General features: G+C 44.6%; 1 protein-coding gene across 1 annotated transcript; it reads left to right on the top strand.

The window, feature by feature from the left end:
• The first annotated feature begins 7 nt into the window (after positions 1-7).
• gpc4 (glypican 4) lies at positions 8-24917 on the top strand. Its single transcript, XM_057043299.1, has 9 exons — positions 8-725; positions 16116-16274; positions 20051-20448; positions 20802-20967; positions 21352-21482; positions 21549-21695; positions 21793-21917; positions 22005-22171; positions 22249-24917. The coding sequence occupies exons 1-9, from the start codon at positions 569-571 to the stop codon at positions 22473-22475; spliced, it is 1677 nt and encodes a 558-aa protein (XP_056899279.1). The 5' UTR covers positions 8-568; the 3' UTR covers positions 22476-24917.
• The last annotated feature ends 690 nt before the right edge of the window (positions 24918-25607 follow it).

The raw sequence follows: 25607 nt of genomic DNA, 5'->3' as shown, positions 1-25607 counted from the left end.
AGGTCTTTGTCCCCGGAACCTGCGCTCTCTTCTGGGTGACCACCAGGATTTTCTTCTCTCATCTGCATTCCACAGTCCGGCGTGCTGCCCCGCACAAACCACGGCTCCAGGACCTGGGAAAACAGACGAGGAACAGAAAGAAAACAGCCCCACTCGGTGACAAGTCCAACCGCCTTCGCTCCGCTCGGGTCCGCTAGTTCGTCCGGTAGTTCGCGCTCCCATCAACCAGTAACCCCACCGTCCTTCTCTCCTGGGACGCTGAAAACTTTTTTTTTTTTTTGCCTCGTCTCCCGTTTGTTCGGCCGAGTCTGGGACTCCTCAATCGGACGGACTACTTTTTAGGCATCGCTCGGTGTTTGTTGCCCTGTCGGAGCGGGTTTTACGGTGGTTCTGGACCGGCTGTGGATCCGGTATCTGTTGCTGAGGAAATCACCGCGTCTTCATGAGGAAGCTCGGCGTGGGGTTTACTGAAACCTCGCTCTAGCTAACGCACACCTGGACAGTCTCACTCCGAGATTCGTAGCGCCCTTTACGCCTTTTTTTGCTCTATTTTCCCCGCACTAACGAAATGAAGTCGCTGTTGGTTCTCGGTGTCGTTAACGCGCTGGTCGTGTTGGTTCTGTCGGGAACTGCGGAGCAAAAGTCGAAGAACTGCAACGAAGTTCGGGCTGCCTACAGCTCCAAGGGCTTCAACGTGAACGACGTCCCCAATAAAGGAGTCAATGGTGAGTTTTGGACAACAGGAACCTTCGGTAACTTTAATGCTGTAATGTTGTTTTGCTGCCCCCCCTTCGCTCCCAAAGTGGGGGTCGGGGCCTCCCGTAGTTCCTGGGGAGGAATCCTGGGGGTCTCGTGGCTAACGAGCACTTTTTTAAAGCTAGCATCGTTAGCTAAAAGTTGTATCTGTTACCATGATTTTTGCTGTCTCATTATTGCCCATAAAACTCAACAGATCATCACTTAAAGTTTTTAACCATCTGCTTTCTGTTAAGCACAACTTGTTCTCTTGACTCAACTTGGTGAACTTGGTAAAAGTCCTGGCGTCATTAACATGGCAAATGTTAATCCCAGGCTAATTAACAATAACCAAACTTTATCTTTCCCTGGATCATTTATCATTAATTCTTGTCAAGGCGTCCATCAGGTTCACCGTTTCAGGGTTATACTTCTGAACTATTTCAGACAAAACGTGTGTCTGGAACGGCTCCAGCGGGTAAATATAGTTCCCATTTAGGAAATAGTTGGAGGTAATTCATAACAATAAAGAGCTGTAATCAACATGCTCCCCACTGAAGGGAGACAGGCCTGTGTTTATTTCCAGACTTCCGTGTCCAGACTCCCCCGACTGTGATGTGCAGGCCGCCGCGCTCCTTCACTAAACACTCCCGAGGATTGTGGATGAGACTTTCAGACGTTGTTCCTCTTTGGCTTAGTGCGATCTTGTGGTTTAAACATTTTCTTTGTGGGCGCATGTTGTAATCCTCCAACCCCCCCTTTAACCCAGCCAAGAGGCAACTAATCTAATAGTGAAAACTGTTTTATGTGGCTGTTAATCAGCAGCCATAGCTGGGAAGGCAGATCTATTTAACCAGTAATGAGTTAAGTTTAACGGAGGGGGGGTTTGGGGGTGGGTGGTGGATGAAATGTGCTCTGTACACATGAACACCCCCCCCCCGGTTCTCTTCAAAGTTGATTCAGTTGGTATTTTTCCCAGTGGTTTTGAATTTTTGCACCGTCCTGTAGCCCGACCTCTTATCGGGTGTTGTGTCTCTATATATGGGATTATTGTCTCTTGCATTACTCCCCACATAAACATTATGTCTATTGTCGTCTTGCATTTAAAATCTGAAGAAAGCGCATTTTCATTTGTATCAGACCCCAGAGGCTCATTAGAATTTGAGTTGGCCGCGACTGTCCAAGGCAGCAAGCGCACCCCCCCTTCTTTTACACAATCCTGCAACTTCTTTTGTTTTCTGCCTGTATGTCTTTGTGATGCTAAATGTCATTGAGAGGACCCCAACATGTCTGCATCGGGCTGGATTGGATTGTGTTGGATCCCCTGGCTTTGAAAGAAAGATCTGAACGAGGGAAGTTTTATTGTGCAGGTTTGTGTGTTACACACACGTGCCTTTTCTTTACAATAGATTCTCTGTGCATGTCTAGGCTTTGGGCATCGCCAACCTCATTGAGGAGCTCTTTGTTATTGAAAGAGGCTGAGATAATTGATCCAGAGAGAGAAACAAGGTTTACTGTCATTCGATTGTGTTGGGGGGGGGGGGGTCTTCGGGGAGTAAAAGGTGCTAAGAATGTTACTGTAACTAGTCAAACTCAGCAAATCAAAGTCAGAAAGGCTGGATACATAAATTATTAGTAGTGACACGCCGCTCCTCGGGAGATTGATAGTTCCCTGGTATCTTGATGACATTCCTGCCATTTTTTTTTAACTTTGACCATAATTGTGCAGACAGACATACTTTTAAAAATGAGATTTTCAAATGTTCCTCCTCCCCGGACCCATTTATCCTAAATTGCACAAACTCTAATGTCTTATTAGGCGCATAAGAATGTAAAAATTGCCATTCGTCGCTGTGTCTCTGGTTATAAACTGGAGCTGAGATCAGAAACGCGCTGTTTTTCTTCCCTTCAGTATGGGAAACATCCCATGCTCTTAATTGTTTGGCCACATTATGACTGAAACTTAAAACACATGACCTCATCGTGCTGGCCGGCCTCATGGTAGAAGCTCCGCATTCTGCAGGCTCACATGAGGGCTCCTCGCCTCGTTGCTGGTGGCCACATGCCTTGTGTCATTATGGTTTGGGAAATAACAGGCTGTGTTATTAGTGTGACATTCAGCAGATAAGATAACAGCGTAGAAATGGGGTGCACACAGGCTGCAGAAGCTTTTATAGCTCAGAGGGCAATTCCAGAGCAGCTCTGGCCTGCAGCACTCCTGCCGCTAATTCAAACACATCTAATCATTAACCAGTAAACTCTCCGACGTGGGCCTCTTGTCTGCCTGTGTTGACCCTATCAAAGCGGTTTTATATTTAAGATTAAGCAAGTGTTATTTAAAAGCAGTCCACTCTTGCGCCTAGTGAAGGGAGTTCATTTCAGAGCATGCTGGTTTTACAACATGAGCAGCGTCTCTAAAGGGTGCAGCGGTGCGTAGAAAAGTCTTCTGTTCCAGTTCTGTGTAGCTGTGCCTGTAGTTTATATCCTCCTTCCTCCTGCTCTTCTTCCTTGTGACGGCCTGGTGACCTTTCCTGCCTCCCAGCCGGAGAGAGGTCACCTCAGCACTCTTAACTATGGGCTGTAATGTAAGATGGGGATAGATGTTTGTCCCCAACGGCCGTCAGTGTTGCGCGGTTTGGTGAAAGCGGGTCAAAGGTTGCAGTGAACGTGGCTGGTTTTGCTACTTCCTTGTGTTGGTGCCCTGTAGGTGATTTTATTGTTTCTCCCATTATAAACACTGTCCATAAATACTCTTAAAAACATCTTTCTGGCTAATGCACTACTGCTCTTGAAGCCTCTTCTCTCTATGCTCCTTAAATCCAGCAGATTAAGGTCAGTCATAGAGTTGAAAACTGCCCCTGTTGCTCTCATGTGGACCAAATACCCATACGTCTTACATGGGCCTTCAGCAGAGTTAGTTCCACACATGGATACGGTTTCAACCTGTGGTAAGTTCACACGTGCATGTGTGAATACTGCTGGTAATAAAGAGTGCAGCTCAGTGTCTGCGTATGCTGACCTCTTTACAAGTAGACCGTCTTATTGTTGATGTCTCCCTGAGAGGATGTGCTAGCATGAGAGCTCTAGAAGTGATTTGAACATCGAAATGGCGAATGTACAGAAGTTCATCAACATTAGCTGCTTCTTTTCCAGGGGTCTCAAGGGACTACCGTTTACCAAATATGTGTCCAGATGGAAGAAATCAGTGTCTGCTAGTTTTAAATGGCCTGTAAGCAGAGCTTTTTATTTTTGTACATTCCTAAAACATGTGCAGAGCAATTCTGAAGAATATTTGCTACAGTCCCTATTTGGTGCGGACACGCTGCAAGACAGAACCTGTGGTCTGGGCTTCTCCTCGCTGGGTCGTCAGCAAGCTGCTGTGGTGGAATCTGGACTGGACTCTGTGGATGACAGAGCTGGCATTGCATGGACGTGTTTAATAGCTGAGGTTTATGACAGCCAGCTTTATTGGTCTAAGTCCTTCACAATAAAAACATCGACTCCACCAATGCTGCTGGCCTCAAGTTTTAAACACAGTTTTCAACTAAATTACACTGTTCATATATCTATCTGTCAATTATATATCCATATATGTAAGAATCTGTGCGTATAATCTTAGGTTTGAATTGTTGGTTCACTAACAACCAAATTACAGCTCTTTCTCCTTCATTAACACGAGTAGCTAAATGACTGAGACTGTACGAGACATTAGGTTAATTGTCGGTTAATTGCTGTGTTCTTGGCAGTGTCATCAATGGGAAACGTGTGTAGATAAATGCAGTAAGACATATTTGTTGTGCAGCAGGTACAGAAGGTCATGTGGTGTCTCTGTTGACCTAAGACTGTTGAGCTTTTGGTAGACATGCGCATTATGAGTCGCATCTTGTTGAGCTTGCTCTCTTTCCATTGGAGGTTGACGTCTCTTGCTCAGCAAACACACATATTTAGTGGAGTGTTCTGTTGTTGCCAAGACCTGGTCACGTGGATTAGAAAAAGCATTTTACACTTAGTTTGAAAAGACTTTAAAACATGTAGAATTCATTCTTACAATAGTTTGTTTGTTCTACTCGTAGCATTAGTGTGTGTGTGTCTGTGCGTGTTTTAAGTGTCACTAATTCTATCTCTGTGTGTCCTTTGCTTTGCCTCCCCCAAATGGTCAAGTGGGTGACATATCAGTAGGGGGTGGATGCTGTGTGTGGGAAGAATTGCGCACCCCCTTTAGGCCAGCCTGTCTCCCCCTCCTTAACACATTCCACAGGAGACCACCAAGACCTGCACACAGAGAGCCTGAGCTGGGAACACACAAAGAGGGCCTGGCTGAAGCACACAGAGCACTGGGGGGATTTTGACTGACAGGGGAGAGTTTTGTGCCACAGTCAGACTGAATCTGCAGAAGAAAAGCCATGCTGGGAAGCAGCCAGAGAGCAACTGTGTGGCTGTGTGTTGTCAGTCACAAGCTCAGGGCGTCTGGACGTAGCTGGAAGCATGCATGGGCTGTGACTCATCTGTGTTCAGCCATACAGGCGTGTATGTATATACAGCGTGCCCCTCTTAGTAATCCCTGGGAGCACTAATCCTACAGACGCCGACACAACTTTTCTTTTAGTTATGAGTGGGATGAATTAAACCATCAGACCCAACTCTTTGTTAGTCATTTACAGGTTCTTATCCGAGGCAAATTGTGGAAATCTGCTTTGAGTTTTTTTCGTTACACACCTAATTTGCACTGTGTTCTGGATTTCCCCCTGATTACTTGACTGACATCAGTTCAAATTATGCTCTCTGCTCTTTGATGATGTTCATGCCAGAACTAAACCGCATCTCTTGTCTCACTTATCACACAGCTGGCTTTACTGCAATTATCTCCGCACTTCCTAAACACCTACAACATGTTATTCCTTTTACTCACACCACCCTTCTTTATCCAGTCCTCATCCTTATAAAGTTTGCTGTTATTTGTTCCTCTAAAGACACTTCTCCTTTGATGTGAACACTTCACTGCTAGCGTCATTTACACGACCCTGAAACACCCCAATTGTTGCCTTAAACCGACTATAGCTGGACAACCGAAGTGCATGTGAACGGGAGGAGCCTTTCTCATCCAACCGAGATATGCAGATAATGCAATTAGAATCAACTTTCTCCAGCACGTATACGCCTTGATCGCAGTTAAACTAGACCGCATGTGTGCGTGCTCCACAAGCCCCTCGCTGGCAAATAACTAAGGAAAATATCTCTTGAAATCAACATGACCACGAGGGACGGTGCGCATGTTATATGCACAAAAAGCACCGCGTACATTATGTACGAGACAAACAAAGCTGTACAATTATCCATCTGCCCGCTGTTGGGGGGTATTAATTCCCTGAAAGGATGCATATCGCCACCTAGTGTTAAAGAGGAGAAGACGTTTATTTTTCTTCGTGGCATGCAAACTGCGAGAAGAACGGAATATCTGAGGCTTTGCATGTAAACATACTGACTGAAGCAGCTGTGATGAGTGTTGCAATAGTCTGCTAGCCGTGGCCCCAGACTGCAGGGCGCTACTGCGACCCCCTGCCTGTCACCCTTCGGGCTAACAGAAGTCACGGCACATATTGTTCAGGTTGTGCCACCCCAGCTGCAAGAAGAACTTTCTTTGTGGACCTTCGTTTTTATTTGCTCCGAATAACGACAAGTCTCTGCGCCATTGCTTGATCCAAGATGGTGAGTCGATCTACCGCAATTAAAAATGGGCGCGGCGAGAAACACGACAGCAGAGGGGTATGTTTGACCTATGAACGAGCCACAGGCTGCACGTTGTAAACAGCCAATAAGGATTTTCACCCCCAGTTCACGTGAAGTGGTGGATGATTAGATGTTGAGTAACTCCTCAGATGGTATTCGTTTAGGCTTTGGAAACGTTTAATACTTTACTTTAAAATAAGGCGTTTCCTGTTTTTAAAACTTGAAATTTTATTACGTGTTCAATCCTTGTTTACAACAAACAAAAGCAGCATGCGAAGAGCACGAAAATAGACGAGGACTATAAATGACCAGGCCGGTCGGCATAGGCCATATTTTATAGTTAATGCTATTGGGAGTGAGCAATCGCACCGATTATGAGTTACAGAATCAGAAGTGCACTTTTCCCAGTATGTTCTATACTGGTCAGTCTATAATCTTAGGGAGAGGTCAGTTGGATGTGTTTTGTATTTGGTTATTGGCGATCCAGTCATCCCTTGATGGATGGTTTTTGGAAAACACCTCCATGTCATGGCTTACTTGGTCCCAGCTAGGAGCACTTTATAAAGATAATTGTCCTGGTCCACAGGACCAATTGGGGTTTTACCCAGAAACAGTATAACAAAAGAAAAGTCAACTTTTAGACCAAAATTGTCCAAATTTTTTGAGTTGGTTCTTGCCAATATGGCTGAATGAGGGCGCCGTCCCAGAATTTATGAAAGCCGTCTGCCATTACCTGACCACATTGTCTCCAGCATTTATCCTGTCCTTGGAGAGCCTGCTGTCTTTTCAATTGAGGAGCTTTTTCTTATTATATTCCAGCAGAATTCTCGCCTGGCGCTGGAGTTGGTGGTCTTAGCTTGACCCACCCAAATCTCCAACCATCTTAGGGTGTCTTCAGGCCAGACCCCCCCCCCCCCCCCCATTTCTGTTTAACCTGGAAAGCTGAGTAGTTCTTGGAGTCTTTCATAGCTCTGTGATATTTGCTGCCTTTACCCTTATATGCCTCAGCGAATATACTGATCCAATTGGAATCCCCGCCTGATTTCCTTGTTGAAGTAGTCTCTGACCTGGAAGTGCCTGAACATATCCTATAATATGTTGTTATACCAGTGTGTGTGTCTACTACCTAAGTTGCTATATCGTTATATGCCACCCACTTCAATATTTTGCATGTTTCTCACGTTTCTGTCTGTTGGTAATGTGTTGTTTGGCTCTGTGTTGACAGCATCTATGGTAGTTTATAGGAGTTTAATGAGGCAATGATTAGATGTAACATTCGTGGTGACGTGATTTAGTATGAAGTGGCAACGGTTTTGATGTCTGTATTACATTATAATGACGCTGACTTGGATTCACAGCCTGCTAGATGCTCACGTGTTTTGTATATCCGTGATGGTGGAGACCCAGGGACTTTTCCTGGCTTTTGGGCTGAGGGCTCATTGCTGGGTGTAGACCAGATGAACTCTAATCCCTGTTAATTACTCCCAAGACCCACTGATGAGACGGGCTCATATCCTTACTGTAGCTTTCCTTTCATGATAATAGCTTAATAGGTTCCCCGATGTGTACCTAATCTCTCTTCACTGCTTTGTTTTTATTCTAAAATAAATCATTTTGCATTACATCAAGTGCTCTTTTATTTTTTTGCTTATTAGCATTTCAAAGACTGTGTTCTCGGCTAAGCAATAGGCAGATTGTTGGACTGTTCACACGGCCCCATGAGTTTAGCTGTCTCGTGTTATGAACAAATAAATACATCCTTTCAAATGTAATGTGGCATAGTGCGGGTCAAAGACTACAAATCATGTGGGCAGGGTGTTTTTAAGGTGTGGTTTACTGGCAGCACGAACATGCACATCATTGTAGAGCATGAATATTTATTGCCTGGTATATATCTTATCATCATGGGCCTTACTGAGCCACCCAGACTGCCGTCCTTTAAACTATTGTACTCTTTAGACGTTTAGTCTTTCCAGCCCCCTCTGACCGTCACTGGTGAGTGGCTGTCTTCCCACCGCCCCAGTCGGTGTTCAGTATCTTAAGAGCCGACAGGTATATCAGAATCTTTGTTGGCTTTTTGTAGCTTGGAGCGTCCAGAAACCTGATCTTGTACCTGACCTCATTTCGCCTTCGGGCCTTCGCTGGGCCCCGTCCTGCCTCAACATCTGGTGGTGTTCAGCTGCTTTTGGATGTCTGTTATAAACATTGTCAAAGCGCCCTCTGTCCTTAGGAGGGGTTTACTGGCAGCAGTGAAAGGTATTCGGTCTAAAAGGCTTTAATGTGTTTCAACAAAATGGAATTTTTTGGATTTTTTAAGTAGACTGAAAGCGAGGCTTTGTGGAATATTATGTAAAACACGCAAACAGATGCGTATTAGCTAGCCAAAGTGTAGGCCTTTAAAGTTTTTGTAAAAATACTTTTAATACACATCAATGTAACAATTTTTTAGTGTTCTGAAAATGTTCTAGTACAATAAATGTGTTAAATAAAACAAAAACACTGTTAATATTCTAGCAATGTAGTTCCCGAGCGTGTGGAGGTCTGGGGTGGTGTGTGACGACAATCCTAATGTAGTCCTGTTTCCCGTCTTAATGGGGGCTCAGCGCACAAGTGTTTCGCACACAAATCCCATGATGAAGTGCTTGGCTTGATCCAAAGGAGTGTTTTTCACCTCTGTTTAAGTCTTTTTATTTGCGTGCCATGAGTCAGTGGAAAGGCAGCGGAGCTGCAGAGGGACAGCGAGGAAGGTCTTTTGTGTACACACACACACACACACGTTCTCACACACGTTCTCACACATGTCCACACACCTTGTGATAATCACACTTTGCTGTAACATGTCCTTTCCGTCTGTCTGCACAACCTCTGCCTGTCTATGCAGCTCTCAAACACAACACAGTCCTGTTTCAGTTGCAATTCCACGCTCGCTCACACGAACATGCACACATGGCCCAGACTGAAGTGCCAAGGTGGAATTTATAGTTAAAGCACCAGATCAAATGTTGCACCGCTCATAACTTTAAAGAAACATGTGGAAAGGGTAAAAGATCATGACAGTTAATGTGAATTATTCCCTCTACCACTACATGATAGAAAATACTGTTCATTCCCAGCTGAGTGGCGGCAGAAGGGAAAGATTTTTAGAAAATGTGTTTACTTGTATTTAGCTCTGCATGAATATTTAACAAGCTGCTATAGTGTCATGTTCAGTCTCTTAGCAAATGTCAGCACTTACAGAGGTGTGAATGGCGTTCAGGAAGCGTGAAGACTAGAAAGGAAGTGGTATTCTTGTAAAATGCATACTTGCCGTTTAGCCTGGAAAGATTATCTGGTATCTTATAAATAGGCCCTCCGTGAGGATAGAATTATAGAATTATTTTTCTTCTTTAATTGACCAAAACCAGAATAAACCCAGATTTCTTGTCAGCACTGTAGCTAAATTTACCAAGAATCAGTGTTTTAGATCCACGTATCCCTTCTTCCCTTAGTGGTGAAGACTTCATGAGCTTACTGATCGTTATACTATCAGTCGGTTCCTCACCGATAGTTATAAATATTAGAGGAAAAGCCAATCAGGCCATCCCAACACACTTAGTGAAAGGTGGCAGTTCTATCCTGGACCAGGTGCTTGTACCCCGGTCCTACAAGGTGGCAGTGATTAAGCTGTTGCTTAAAAAGCCATCACTGGATCCTGATGTCTTAGCAAACTATAGGCCAATATCCAACCTTCCTTTTATTTCTAAAGTTCTTGAGAAGGTGGTGGTGACTCAGTTACTGGAGCACCTGCAGAGGAACAGCCTGTTTGAGATGTTTCAGTCAGGCTTTAGAGGTCACCACAGCACAGCTTCTTCTCATAGCTTCCGATCATGGACTGGTCTCTATGCTGGTTCTGCTGGACCTCAGTGCTGCTTTTGATACAGTTGATCACAGCATCCTGTTACAGAGACTGGAACATGTGATTGGGATTAAAGGGACAGCACTAGACTGGTTTAGATCATATTTATCTGATAGATACCAGTTTGCTCATGTCCATGGTGTTCCCTCCTCATACAGTAGGGTTAGCCATGGAGTTCCTCAAGGTTCTGTACTTGGACCAATCCTCTTAACCTTGTACATGCTTCCCTTCGGGAACATTATTCGGCAGCATGGGATAAATTTTCATTGTTATGCTAATGACACTCAGCTTTATTTATCCATGAAACCAGAGGAGACAGAGAAGTTAGTGAAGCTCCAGACCTGTCTTAAAGACATAAAGTCCTGGATGTCTTCAAATTTCCTCCTCCTTAACCCAGGAAAAACTGAGGTCATGGTGTTTGGTCCTGAACCTCTCAGGGATAGATTAGATCACATGATCACTCTAGATGGTATCTCATTAACATCTAGTCTCTCTGTGAGGAATCTAGGAGTAACTTTTGATCAAAATCTGTCCTTCAACTCACACATTAAAACACTCTCTAGAAGTGCCTTTTTCCACTTGAGAAACATTGCAAAGATTAGGAATTTATTGAGCCAGCATGATGCTAAAAAGGAGCGCTCTCCTCTCCCCTCCTTTATGAGCCTGGTCCTGCTCAAGGTTTCTTCCTGTTAAAGGGGAGTTTTTCCTTGCCACTGTTGCTTGTTTGTTTTTCAAGCTTTTGTTATCTCACGATTAACGGAATCAAAGCTAATCAAAGTGTTTCACCTCTTGTCTGCATTCCTAATGCCCTTGTATGTGCGTAGATCAATTATGCTGCAATGTTTTTGTCAGCTTATAGCAGGCAAAGAAATCTTTCTGAGACAGTGAAGGTGCTTGTTAAAGGAAAACCCCCAGCTTTAAGGCTAAAGTGTTGCAGCTTCTCACCCTGTTAACAAGGGACACCAAGGTGTGGATGTTACACAGGCATTTGCACAGTCAAAAACAAGGATGTTGAGTCCTCCAGACTTTGAATGCCAGTGGTTTCATTATCCTTTGCAGCAGCTGAATTTCTCAGAACCATCCCATTGTTTGGAATTTGGTTTCTGACTTGAATGCATTTGGGAAGGGCAGGAGTGAGCCGAAACCCTGACAAAGCAGTGACCTGGGAAGTGGTGAAGGCAGGGAGCTTTTGTGTGGGGGGACAAAGCCGGAGAGTATACAGAGGGAACCAGACGGAATGAGAGACTAGTGCAGTATTTTTGGATAAATGTTCATGGATGACAGCATTTAGGAATGTGCAAATGGAGGGTGTTCATTTGCCAAAAACTCAGAATCCATTCCTGATTACTCAACTCATCAGACTGCGCAGACTTTCTAATTTATTTGTGTAATTGCTTTGGAAAGAGTAGCCTATATTCAGGATTTGAAGTGACAGACAACACAGACATTAGCTGTAACTCGAGAATAAGTACAATCCACAGCCATCTTTGGAGACAGTCTTTTCAGGACAGAAGCCACAGATTGAAATTATAATACTAAACCAGCAATAGCGCTTCCTTGTGTCCATGAAAGTGACTTGGACTGGTTTGTGCCAATGAAACCTGGCAGGGATTGTAATAAGTCGCTGCTGTGACTCAGGTTTAGTGACTCGGCAGCAGAGATGCCATTCTTTCTCCCCACAGTCATCAGTCTCATAGATCATTGCAGACTGAAATGCATTGTTCAAGCACCGATGGAGAAGGACAAAAGCACACGGCTCCAAAATATGGCCAATAACGTCAGAGGATCTCCAAATGCAGCATGTCTGAATGATGAGTCTAGAGGAGCCTCTGCAGACATATATTTATCTTTATTGCAGATGTTCAGGTTGCAGTCTCAGCCAGTGCCTCTTAGAATTTACTGCTTAATGTTGGATGTTTAGGGGCCTCGCCCATTCTGGTAACATCCTTTATAGGCGAGACGCAAGAGCGGTGTCATTTCTTCAGTCTGAGGCTTCAGTGAGAGCTTAAAAATGATTTACCTCCTTGCTGTTGACTGGGTTTGTGCAGAGGTCCACATGCCTGTAAGCAGATGTGCATGGACAACGGAGGTTTCAGGAATGTTATGGCCATCATTAGCGCTTTAAATGTCAAGGTTCATTTCCGGGTTTTGCTCCTAAGATGATCAAGATTTTCGTGTATTTTGGCAGTCAGAACTTTGATTGCTGCTGTTTTGTTGTCTGTCTTTGCTCCTCGTTTTTAACTAAACTGTTGTTGAGCTCATATGAGCCATGTTGCCAGAAAAGAAGTGGCTTTGCCATCAGAATCTCTTGAATCACATGTCTAGAATCCTTCCTGCCTCTCTGCACTATTGTGATCTCTGCAATCAGGGAATTGCAGAATTGGCCAGTTAATTAACCGAATCTGATTTTAGCGCAGAATATTGCGAAATTTGACATAATTTGACTGGAGTGCTGTTTTCGTGTGTAAGAGGAGGGACGCAAGTGTGTGGTGGTTGTCTCCGTGGACATGCCCCCCCTCCCCCCCTCCAACCATTGTCGGCGTGGCAAAGCGGTTGCACATGGCTCCCTCTTCCTTGTTGGCGAAAAAACTCAAGACTTTAAAACATTTGATTTTTTTATTGCCCGCAAGCAATAATGTTTTTGTTGGCACTTGAAGTCTTGTCGTGCAAAATTTCATTATGAAGGGATTGAAAAGTGTGTGTGTCAACTCAATAAATTTAAGGTCATTTCTGTGTTATTTGTGCATGTTTTAGTCATTTTCATTTAAAACACAATCTTTTGGTCATAAAATACAATAAACGGTACAAAAAACAGCTAAAAAGAAAACAGAAAAAGCAAAATTTGGGAGAAATGAAAAGCTTTCTCTGAAGGCCAGCAGGTTCAGAGTTCATTCCTGGGTGATCAGCTTTTTATTCCTTCACCAAAACATTTTATATTTGAGCTACTAATTCCAGAAGAATTTGGCCCTTGTGAAAACTGTTTATATAGCGTTGGAATGTTCTCATGAGGATGAGTGTGCTGCTAAGACCTGGAGGCCTGAATTATCAGGCCATTTTTGTCTTCTAAAGACACATTTTACAGCTTTTCAATGTGTTTCCAAAGCCTCTAATGGAAAGTCTCTCAGCTTGCAGACTAGTTTCTGTTTTCTCTATTAAAAAATTGAACATCTTTTTGTGTGAAATTTTGATTTCAGTTAACAGGGAAAAACAGGGTTTTTTGACCATATTCTGTTGCTGAAAGGAATCGAAAATATCAGATATTCACATTTTGACTGTGAAATATGCAGTTGTTGATCTAATCACTCCATCACTTGTGGTTTCTCTGGGTCAAAAGTGTCTTCAGTTTCTACAGAAAGTTGCTCTTCAGTATTTTTCCATATCAGCCCTGTTATGCGGATGATCATTCAGATGATCTGCATGCCGCTGAGATTGAATTAGGTCTTCTGACTGTGAGTGCTGTACAGTCAAAGCATTGATCTCAAATGCATGGAGGCCTGGTTCACTTGCAGATCACCAGACTCAAATTAGCGACAGACGTTGGGGAAAGGTTTGTGGTGGCAGTAACCCGTGACCTCCTGTCTGTCTCCTTTCTGCAGTCCTAGTGAGCTGCTTTAAAAAGCAGACCTCCACATTTTGCTTTTGCTTGTGCTGGAGTGGCCAAAATATACATTCATCTGAAGCGTGCCAACAAAATGTGGCGCTCTTTTTATTGAATTAATTTACACATTGAAATGTGATTTCTATCTGCTGCCATCTAAATTTGTAGCTCGAGGAGGATAACGTCTGCCTCAGACTATTGTTCTTTGTAGCCTTGAGAGGATTTTGTCATTAGCAGCACTTTATGACTTCATATTGAAGTACAAGCATGTCGGAGTACGGGAGCTTTGACGGAGGACTGGCTGTTAACCTTTGACCTTGGTTTGGCCTGGAGGATGGTGGTGGAGGCAGAGGTAGGATCTTGGGTCTGTCAGGTTCTGTTCCTGGGCAAATGATGACAGGAAAGATAGGGCAGTGAGCTGTCTAATCTGGTTTTTGTTTATGGGGTGTTTCCACATCCCCCACCATGCTTCCTCCAATAGCTGTTGTAGAAGCGGGACAATGTCAATGGGAAGTGACTTATTTTATGAGCCATTTAAGGAGGATGGTAGTCTCCTCACAATAGAAGAGTGCAGGAAGAGTGAAGAGCTGGTGAATACCATAAAATACAGCCACATGTTGTTTACAAGATCTGCCTCTTTTTTTTGGTCACCATGACGTGGAATCTCCAGTCTGGCTACAAGTACCTGGAAGGCTGGAGGAAAGATGGGAGCACCTAAAAACATCAGACACTTCCCCCAAAACGCGGAACACGACGCACATCACACAGTGACCAGCACCATATCAAACAGCTGAAACTCTTTCTCGCAGTCGTTTGAGAAGATGTTCTCACAAGATCTGAGATGTTGGTAGAGTTGGACCGTTGAGCTAACAGTGTGTCATTTGTACATACATTCCAGCGAGTATGGACCGACTCATATTTGTGTGTTTTGGTAACTAGGGCCATTTTCCACCCCTTTGATTGGACGCCTGTGCTGTGTGCAAGTAAGGGGCCCTCTTGGAGGAAAAAGTAAATGACTGTGTCCAATAAGTTCTGTGAGTGTGTCCCTGTGCCTCCTATCATGCTGGTACAAAGAGCCATGTGTTGAGCAGTGATGTGATGTGTGAATATATTTATCTAGTGCTCGCCAACTTTTCCTGCGTATGTGTAGATGCCTCTTTTTTTGGTGGGGGTGTTGAGGGGAGAGTATGAACTTTGAGATTGGACTTTTGTGAGAAAAGAAGTTGACGGAGACTTTTTGGACCAGGTTCCCATCCGCAGGGGCCCAGTTTTCCCAGGGGTATTACCCCCATTTGGTGCCCGATGTCAATGATTGTGTTGCCGTGAGACACTTTTGACTTGAATTCGTCTCACATTTTAGTTACTATTTCAGACATTCTGCTTTCTTTTGTCCCCGTGCAATGAAAGGATCACAGTGTTCTCCCAAATTCCAGCAGCTGCATTTTACAGAAAAACAGTGGTGACGCTTCAACCACACATTAATTCTTTCCTGACCTTTTTACAACTGCGTGTAAAATGCTGGCTGTTGGATCATAAGGTTTTGATTATGATTGATCAGTTTACTGAAAAAGTTGTGTGAAGGCTACAAGACAATTAAACCCCTTCAGTAAAGACATTTCAGAAGACTTCACTAAGCTGATCATGACATTTATTTATGTATATTAAAAACAGCTTTTTGCTCTTGTCCACAAGTGTCCCCATGCTGTTTTTAAAAGGGAGATAATTGCCCATTGAAAACTGTGTCACGTGACGGCTAGATGCCTGAGGTCACATGGAGATCATATATATATCTATTTTTGGAAAGGTGCTATGAGTTACAGTAGACAGAAGCTTTATTTTTAATCCTTTCCCAATGCATAGCCAAAATGAGCAGAAAATGCCCTTCGGTGGTTTTCAAATCACACAACACACCATTAGCCATCAATCAGGACACAGAAGTGCCGGGAACAGATGAAAAACTCCAGTGTGTTCCGTTTAATCCCCTTTACTGTGGTTAAACTGGTAATGAGATGCATTTGATTTGAGGCGTTGCTCTAAATTTCAAGTGTCTGATTCCCTAAAACATAAATTGTGCTACAGGCTGATTTTGACTGAAGTTATTTTTCATATTTGTCCTGAGTTTCTCAGCACTAACCAGCATCGCTGTCTCCTTTCCTGCAGGAGCGCCGTTGAAAGTGTGTCCACAGGGTTTCTCCTGCTGCACAGTGGAGATGGAGGAGAAGCTGAGCCAGCAGAGCCACACAGAGATCAAAGCTCCTGTCTCCGTGCTTAGCACCAACCTGCAGTCCACCTTCAGACAGAGATACGACCACTTTGACAGTAAGCGCACGCACTCGGCACCAGCACTGCATTACACCGCGCTGATTCCAAGTGGCTCTGGTAGCACATGCATGTGTTACATGATTTGTGATGGACTTTCCCACCTGCCGTTTCCCAGAGCGGAGACACTCTGTCTGTGTCTGTTGGCCTGTCCACCTGTCTCTCACTGTCTCAGCTCCAGGCCTCGTCATTCCCCTGCGCACAGCTTGGTCGTCCACCAGCCGTTTCCCTCCCCTCTAGAGACACGTACGCTTGTGAACAGACCACACACGTCTTCAGATTTAGTCTTCGCTCCACTTCCTGTTCCTCTGTGTGTGAGCAACTCATAAATATTGAGATCGGATTTCCCTGGGAGCACATGGGAACACACAGCCGTGCTGAGTCACCAAAAAAGTGGGACAGCTCTGAATACCCCCAGCCACCCAACGGTGTCACCACTGCCTCTTTTGCGGGGAGACGCTTGACAAGATAAGACGGACAGCAGACCATGAGTTAACTCCAACACGCTGTTTGTGTGTGTATGTGTGTGTGTGTGTGTGTGTGTGTGTGTGTGGAGGAAGCAGGAACTTTTGATCAAGTGTGTTTTTTAATGTTTGTGTTCAAATATGTGCCTGCAAGTAAGATAATTCCAGGTCTCGCGCGTGTGCGTGTGAAAGTGAGTGATGGCGATTCAGCAGTGGGTATGGTGTGTATTGTAACCAGATGTGAACTAGAATGTGACGTGCTGGAATGCACTGGCTGCTCAGTGTGTCCCACCCTTCTTTTTCTTCATTCTGCCCTTTGTCCCCACCTCATGCTTCATTCTACCCAACTCCCTCTTGTTGCCCCTCAGACCTTCTGTTCAGGCCTCCTGTGTGTCTCTGGCTGTTAGCGTTTATTTTCTTTTCTCATTAGTGGCACACTGTTTTCAGTCGTGTCAACCTGCTCGCTCTTTTTGCATTTAAATATTTGGTCTATAAAAGCTGTTGGTGCGCTATTGTTTTCTGTCTTAACATGGCAATAGAATACACATTTTAATTTACATAATAATAATAATTAATCAGATGGAAAGTCTGTTAAAAAACTGCCAAGTCAGACTTGTCTCCACCTAAACTCAGCACAAAAACTGCAAAATCCGGCAGCTCACACATTTGTAAGACCTAATGTTTGATTTAGGTTCCTCCCTTTTTGGTTCCACTACTTTTACTGCAGGCAAGTTGCTGAACTGTTAGATGTGGGATCTCTTTACAAAGGCCCGCTGTCCTCTCCTCCACCTGGGCCATTAGTCCGTCTCTCCCACTGGATCTGCCCACAGGCTCAGGTTGCTTTCCTATTAATTGCTGGTGAAACATATACCCCCAGAAGCAGGAATGTCTTGTCGCCGGTGCAGGAGGAATCTACCGTTATAATTACGCTTTCTTTGGATGATGATGGCCAAAGGAAATGACATCAGCCTACTGCTAAAGAGAAACTCTGAAGCAGATGAAAACAGATGGAGCATACAAGTGGACGTGGACAAACTCAGAAGTGTATGCATCTGTGTGAGTGTGTGTTCATGTGCGCTGTGAGAGGACAGGACCAAAACGTCTTTCCTCTGTCTCCCCACTGTGTTTGTCCTGGCCACAGCCTGTCTTCTTTTTCTGACCCCATCCAGTAGAGCAAACCTATGTCTGGGGTTTAAGCACTTGGATTAAGGCCCAGGTCTGCAGACACACACACACACACACACACACACACAAAGAAACAACACCCACCCTAAGCACTGAAGTCCAAACAGCAGGAGGGGCAGAATCCCAACCCATAAGAAAGGGAGAAGTGGAGAGACTAATTGGCACAAATAGGGTGCAATTACTGCCTGGACTGGGACTGAGAGGAGCAGACTTCATTGGGATGCGAACTGGGGGGGAGCTCGTGGGAGGTGGAAGTAGGAAGGAGTCATGTGAGCAGATCAGTCAGCTCCTCTGCTCCTGTGATGGATTGGACCTAAGATCATGTCATAATTTAGGAGCTGCACTCCAGCACGTAGAGATCATTTCTGGATGGAAGATGTAGGCAGAAAGAAAGGAAGATGAAGCTAGAAAACAAACACATGTTCCTCTTTTTGGATATCATTGCAGCTCCAGTTGTGTCTTATGTAACCGTCCCCTAAATTTTCTTCAGCTACTGGCTGAGTGACAGGCGTTTTTTTATGGCAGACCGATGCCTGCATGCAATAAACTTGTCTTTAATGACATTGCAAGATGCCTGAGTGATGCTGTTCATACTTGAGACGTCAGACTGGGCCCGAGAGCCGCCTCCACCCTGCTGCTGCTGCCACCACTTTTACACACACCCAGTAGAGGCTGTTCTCTTTTCAAACAGTGGGTTTGTCTAAACTCATTACGGGGCTTATCTTTCTCACATTTAAACTGTGGAATGGAAATAAAAAGCATATGGCTGGACTACTTCCTGCCTGGGGGTCTTCATCCTTGTGAGTGCTGTGATATTTCTGGAATACGGCTGCATCTTTTGTTTTAATCTCTGTCAATGAAGCCTGAAACTCCATGCCCTCTCCCTTGGCTTTAGTGTGTGTGTGTGTGTGTGTTGGAGAGTAAGGGGGGTGGAGCAGTGGTGGTGAGGAGGTAAATGCAGGGGCTGCAATGTTTCCGGTATCCTTGGTGACACAGTGGGGCTTTAGTTTTTTTTAAAAAGATCCCTAAACTTAACCCTGCCCAGGCTGCCCTCTCCCCTCCCTGCCTCATTTTTTTCTTTCTAGTGTGTCAGTGTAAAGTGGAAGTGACTGTGTGTGTGTACGCTGTTGGCAGGGAGTGTTTAGTGACTCCCTCTGTGAGAACATGGGAACTTTACAATTCAAAGAGGAGCAGAGGGCAGTAAGAGAAGCTGCACTGGGGCAAACATTTCTGGGAGCACCAGGCAGTATGGGGGAGCTGGAAAGTGGATTAGGAGTGAGACGGGTGAAAGGGGTTGAGTGTATTCTTGCATGCAAGACTGAAGGTGAAGCATTTTTCAGAGACTGAGGAATTCTCATTTTGTTCAGATTAAGAAAGTTGGGGGCAGTGACCCCGGGGGGAGAGCGGCAACAGGGTGATGGACATTCCTCAGGATGAAGTAGGTCATTGTTCCCGGTCTCCTCTCTGAAGGAACTGATGAAGTGAAAGCAGCGGTGGGAGGGAGATGCAGGGCAGGAGGGAGAGGGGGGGGGCACAGGTCCATATATGGGAGGGGGGCATTTGCATTATTCAGTAATCCTATTGAAAATGCTTCTGAAGGACAGTCCAAGAGAATCTGGGAGAAAGAAAAGCGAATGGAATGTGACAACAGAAAAATGCCATTGATGCTGATCAGTTGAGAGCAGTTTGATGTGGAGCGACATCTCCACTGAATGGCAAAGCTACACCGCTGAAGATGCTCCAGCTCCACCTTTCACCCCCCTCCGCTTCCCTTCTCAGCTCCTCTAACTGTCGAGCATTCCTTTCCCTTTCAACTAAGACTTTCTGCTGGATCCATCTCGATCCCCAAAATGGCACCCAAGCGCAAGTGGGAGACGGAACATCACATCAGCCTGGCAACGACGTTGCAGTCAACACATTTCATTTGTCAACAGCCTGGCTTTGTTTGTTCATACCACGTTCTTTCTATTATTGTACCTCAGCTTACAATCTGGTCTTTTGTGATGTTTAATGATTGAAAACTAGCTATAAATATATTCTGTTTTAGTAACTGGAGGTAAAAACGAAGTGCCTGTCCCTTATGAGCAAGCATCCCTCCTCTAATTCTCAATCCTTCTTCCTTTGCAGAGTTTTTCCGGGAGCTTCTGAAAAATGCCGAGGTCTCGCTGCACGACATGTTCGTGCGAACATATGGAATGATGTACATTCAGAACGCCGAGCTTTTCAAGAATTTCTTCAAGGCCTTGACTCGATACTACGCGTCCGGCAGCTCCGCTGTCAATCTGGAATCCATGCTGTCAGACTTCTGGGCCGACCTCCTGGAGAGGATGTTCCGACTGGTCAACGTGCAGTACGAGTTTAGCGACGCCTACATGGAATGCGTCAGCCGTCACACGGATCAGCTGCAGCCGTTCGGCGACGTGCCGCGCAAGCTTCGCATCCAGCTGACGCGCGCTTTCGTGGCCGCCCGCGCCTTCGTACGCGGCTTGGCAATCATGCCGGAAGTAGTGGACAAGGTCTCAAAGGTACGTTTGAAATCTCATCAAAATCGTGTGTAAACGTTCCAGTAATGAGGTCATCGCCCTTAAATAGATGTAAACCTCTTGTGCTTTAAATATTATAGCTGCACGGCTTTGCTTAATCTTCAGCCAGCATATTAAAAACATACTCAATTCAAGTCTGACATTTACCGCTTGTGAAGGGAAAAAACGGGAAAATATGACTGCCCAGGTTTTATATATTTATGTTTAATGTTGCTTATGTAAACCGAGCTGCAGTTGGATTAGACCGCCCGGTCAAGTTGTGTGCGTTTAGTGTCAGTGATGCTCGTAGACTAATGTTTTACTGCGCAGTAATAAGTGTGCGATTGCTCCTGCAGGTCAGCACCTCTCCCAGCTGTGTGAGAGCAGCCATGAAGATGTTGTACTGTCCCTACTGCTCAGGCCAAGTGGCCCTGAAACCCTGCCAGAATTACTGTCTGAACGTGATGCGCGGGTGTTTGGCCAACCAGGCCGACCTGGACACCGAATGGAACAACTTCCTTGGTAAGTGGTCACCATGGAAGCAAGACATCTTTTTATTTAAGCGCTGTAAACAGAGCTGTGTCAGAAAGACCTTAAATTGAATGGGATCTAATCTGGTGAGAGAGACAGATGGACAGAAGGAGAATCTAATACAAATTGTACTCTTATGGCTCAGAAGATTAAGTTTAGGACCTCTGTGGCTTTGCTGATTCCACAGTTTTCAGCCTCCTGACGGTGAAGCAGCTTTTCTGTGACAGGCTGAGGCTTTGATTTGATTTCTTAGGTTACCGTGTGGATGACTTTGTATATGCTCCCACCTACTGGCCACATGTAGGTACCGTTTAGCTTTGCCCTCTGCTGTCTCTAATTTGATCTCTATCCCCTCCCTCCCCCGGTGCTTTTCAGATGCCATGGTTAATCTTGCCGAGAGGCTCGAGGGACCCTTTAATTTTGAGTCTATCGTGGAGCCGATCGATGTAAAGATTTCCGATGCCATCATGAACATGCAGGAAAACAGCATACAAGTGTCGCAGAAGGTCAGTATCATTTTAAAAACAAAGCAGACGTCAGGTTCTGTTCCACTAACTTTACCATTTTGCCAGGTTTTCCATGGATGTGGGCAACCTAAACCAAGCATGACCTTCCGAGCCACGCGTTCCCTCAAAGAAACAAGTTTTACGGGCCGGTTTCGCCCTTACAGCCCTGACGCCAGGCCCACCACTGCTGCTGGAACAAGTTTAGATCGACTGGTAAGAAAAGCCAGAGGCAAAACAAACACCGGTTCCTTTCCTTCAAGCCGACATGCTTGAGTTTGTGTCTTTTTTCTTCCCGGTTCTGTATCTGTAGATGAGCGAAGTGAAGAAAAAGCTGAAACACGCCAAAAAGTTTTGGTCCACCTTACCAGAGACGGTGTGTGCAGGTGAGAGGATCGCACCAGGGGATGAGTGCTGGAACGGAACAGCAAAGAGCAGGTACGCCGCATAACGCGCCAAGAGACACACTTAAATGCAGCATCTCTGTTGCCATCGCGTTAAAGAAATAAATCCCATTGTTCACAGATACCAGTCGGTGGTCATCGGTAATGGACTAGCCAATCAGGTGTCCAACCCCGACGTGGACGTGGACATTACAAAACCAGACATCGTGATTCGCAGTCAGATTGCAGCTTTAAAGGAAATGACCACCTGGCTCAAAGCTGCACACAGCGGCATCGACATCTTCGTTGGTGAGGGTCTTTATAATAGCCTCTAAGGCTGTGATGTCATCCTTCCAGTCATGTGACCCTGTGCGTTTCCCTCTTAGACGACGACGACGATGGCAGCGGGGGAGAGGAGAGCGGCAGCGGGTGTGACTCTCCGTCCTGCGAAACGGATCGAGACATCTATTTCCCCACCCCAGCAAACCCGTCCAATCCCCGGGTCAATCCGGTGGTGGTGGGTGATAAATCAGCCGTGGGCCCCCACAGAAGCACGGTGGCGGCGGTGCTCTGCTGCCTCGGCCTGGCCCTGCTGGCCCCACACTTTAGATAAAACTGGCTGAGTTTTGAGAGGAATAGATTGAGCAAAGGGGATAACTGTCAGAGACGCTAAGACTGCCTTTGGGACCTCGGACTGTCCACCTCTGGGGGAGACTCTTCTTACAATTACAATAACTTTTCATTTAATTATTTGTATGGTTTATAAGGACATCAATGTACAGCCGTGTGACCTTTTTCTCCCCACAGTCGTTTTCCTCCCGTTTCCCCCTTTTATCAATCCACCACGTTTCGACATTGTATAATTGTCTCTGTGTGGCGATATAAAAGTCATAGTTCGTTCGTGCCTTCACCAATGATGTCATCTGATAAATGAGCAGAACATGAGAGGAGAGCGCCTGTTGTAGGACTTAACTTTCTGAGGACATTTCCTTTAATCCACCACTCGGCAAATCACGTTCCGAATGCGAAATGTGTAGCGATCTTTCTGTCCATCGTGACTTCACACTGTGAATGTTTGTGTCGGTGCATTTCACCATTTACTTGTCAGGCAGTCTTGAAGCTAGCAGAGTTCAGGCGAGGAAAGCTTCGAGCTTTGCTTCACTTTTCTTTGGAGAGGCGTGAAAATCAAATCCAGCTGACCTCTACGAAATGCAGTGACTTAAGTCAAATCACAAGTATTTACCTTTATGTTTGACTCAAATGGAATCATTGTTCAGAGGAGCTTTGTCAGGGGAAACTCTGCAAGCCCCCTCATTTCATGTCCACTATGAGCATTATCATAGCCTAATTTTTTAATTTAAGTAATTTTCCTCATAGTTTCCTCAGCCTTAGAGTTCTATAGTACAGTCATACCTCATGCATGCTGTAATTTTCAGTGCATTTTTATTATGTTGAGTTGAAAGTGATAAAGTTCTGTAATGTCCTGGTGAAAGTAACTGATAAGGAAGAGGAAGGACTCTCCTGGGATTACCCCTAAAGAAGGCAAAGCTGACAAGTCCCAAACAGCCTTTTTGGTTCTGTGAGCTCAGTTCAGTGCAGAGAATCTGACTCTTAACAGTCTTATTGGTCTGAAAAGGAAAAATGGCAACCTGTACTTTGGAGTGTTTCACATTTAACTAGAGAGAAGAACAAAACAAATATGGTGCTTTGATCAAACAAAATCAAGGAAAGATTATTTTAATACAGGGTTTTCTATCAAAGAGGCTGTTTATATTTTAGTATGAAGATAATATGGTACTACAGTGGATTTCACTGGTAGTTGTAGGTGGTGGAGGAGGATAATGTGCACAGATAGTCGGGCACTTTGTGATTAGCGGGTGCAGTTTTTGGGGGCTCCTCCCCAATTGCCCATCACAGAGTATCCCGAAGATCCATTATGCTCACCCTCAGCCGTGTGAGCTACGCACTCATGTGCAACCTGAATGACTGCAGTTTACAGCCCCTCTTCTGTTTCTTTGACTTCTGGTACAACATGAACAAGTTCTTGAGGTTTAAAAAAAAAAAAGTGGATGTGTCGCTGTTACCTGCTCAGTTTTCCCCCGAAGAGAGTCGAGTGTAAAATGTCCTCAAATTTGACAATTAGGTCTGATCATTTCATCCCTTAAACTTTCCTTGTAACTTTTTGTACAGTAATTTATGCATAAATTCTAATTGCATCACCATCATTCTAAACCTGACAATGACTCTCCGAACAAATACAGCATTCAGACTGTTTTTGTGTGTCCAATGGAACTAAAAGCATGGGCGCGTCGTCAAAGGTGCATCGTGCTTAGATTGAAATGTGCACGTTTTCGTGTGTGGCGTTCAAATGAATGCAGATAGCAGACACCACCTTTCGTGCCTCCTGGCTTTTTGACAGGTTGATTGTAACATGAAATTTCTCCCGAAGCAAAGTGACGTCCCCGCATTGAATGAGAATCTCTTCACTTCCCTGATTTTGAAAGCTTTGATGAAGCATCAAAAGCGCCCACATCAAATGCCGAAGCCTTAATTTACTCTTCTGCTGGTAGTGTTCCAACGTTTCTGAAAGGGTACGTGCATTCAGCTCACGGGGAAGATCTGTGTGTAGTGTGAAGAAGCCCAAACCTGGTGATAAATGTCTGTGCTCGCGGCCCTTGGCGACACTTTGTTGCTGGCAGGAAGTTCCAGCAGAATGTCGGCCGCTGCGTCCACAGTACAACTTCACTTCCAAATGTCAGTAAAGTTGTACCTGTGTTGAGAACTTTTATCAGCTTTGGGCCCCTCAAGAGGAGAAGGGACTCACTTTGTGAGGGGAGACTGAGTGAATGACTGAAGAGAATATAAAGAGTGTAAATAAAGAGCAGCCGTTTTTAGATGTCTCTAAAAGAGGCCTTAACAGTACACCAGATTTTTACCTGTCAGAGTATCTCTTAAATGTTATGGCAAAAACGAGATAGATGTTAAAGTGCAAGCAAAAAGTGTATATTAAACATTTTTGTTGTCTTGTTGAAATAAAGACTGACAAATATTTAAATGTGTGTGGGACTTGCCTCATTTGGACTCCATTCGCTTGACTTGAGCGTGTTCGTATTTAAGCACGTTTTCTTAATTAAACAGTAGCCGAACACATGTACTTCAGTGACATTCTAACGAGTTGTTGCGGAAGGATTTATAGTGATTATTTCACATTTCTTATTCAGTCATGCAGAGGGCCTTGGCCTGTTCGGCCTTTAAATGCCAAATGTTGATTAACGGCACATTTGAAGAACATATTGCCTCTCACACACATTTTATAGTTTTATTCATGGGAAATGTAATTTGCTAAGGCTTTGCGAAATGCCAAAGCCATTCCAGTAAGTCAGCTTTATTGGTATAGCACTATATTATTGACTGGTTATATAAAAAATATAAAAAAACTGGAGCTAAAAGGTCAAGAGAAAAATAAAGTGTAATCCTATTTCATGCTAAAAATGGGCATGGTGTTTAAATTACTTTGACTAACAAACGTATATTTCGTTCCAAATTAAATAAACTCTTAAATGTGCATAGCGAGTCAACATGCAGAATGATTTGTTACCAGGTCACAACAACTAGTGGAAGTAAATATTTAACAGTTTAAAATGGAGAATTTACAAAGAAATGGCCCCTTATGCTTAATCGAAACTGAATGAATTAAAGGAGTTCCGTACAGTAGCTATTGAGTCACGTTACTCTATTCGATAGA

Source organism: Takifugu flavidus, chromosome 9 (assembly GCF_003711565.1).
Source record: "Takifugu flavidus isolate HTHZ2018 chromosome 9, ASM371156v2, whole genome shotgun sequence".
NCBI lineage: Eukaryota > Metazoa > Chordata > Actinopteri > Tetraodontiformes > Tetraodontidae > Takifugu > Takifugu flavidus.
The sequence above is the reverse complement of the archived record's forward strand: the minus strand, read 5'-3'. Positions and strand labels throughout refer to the sequence as shown.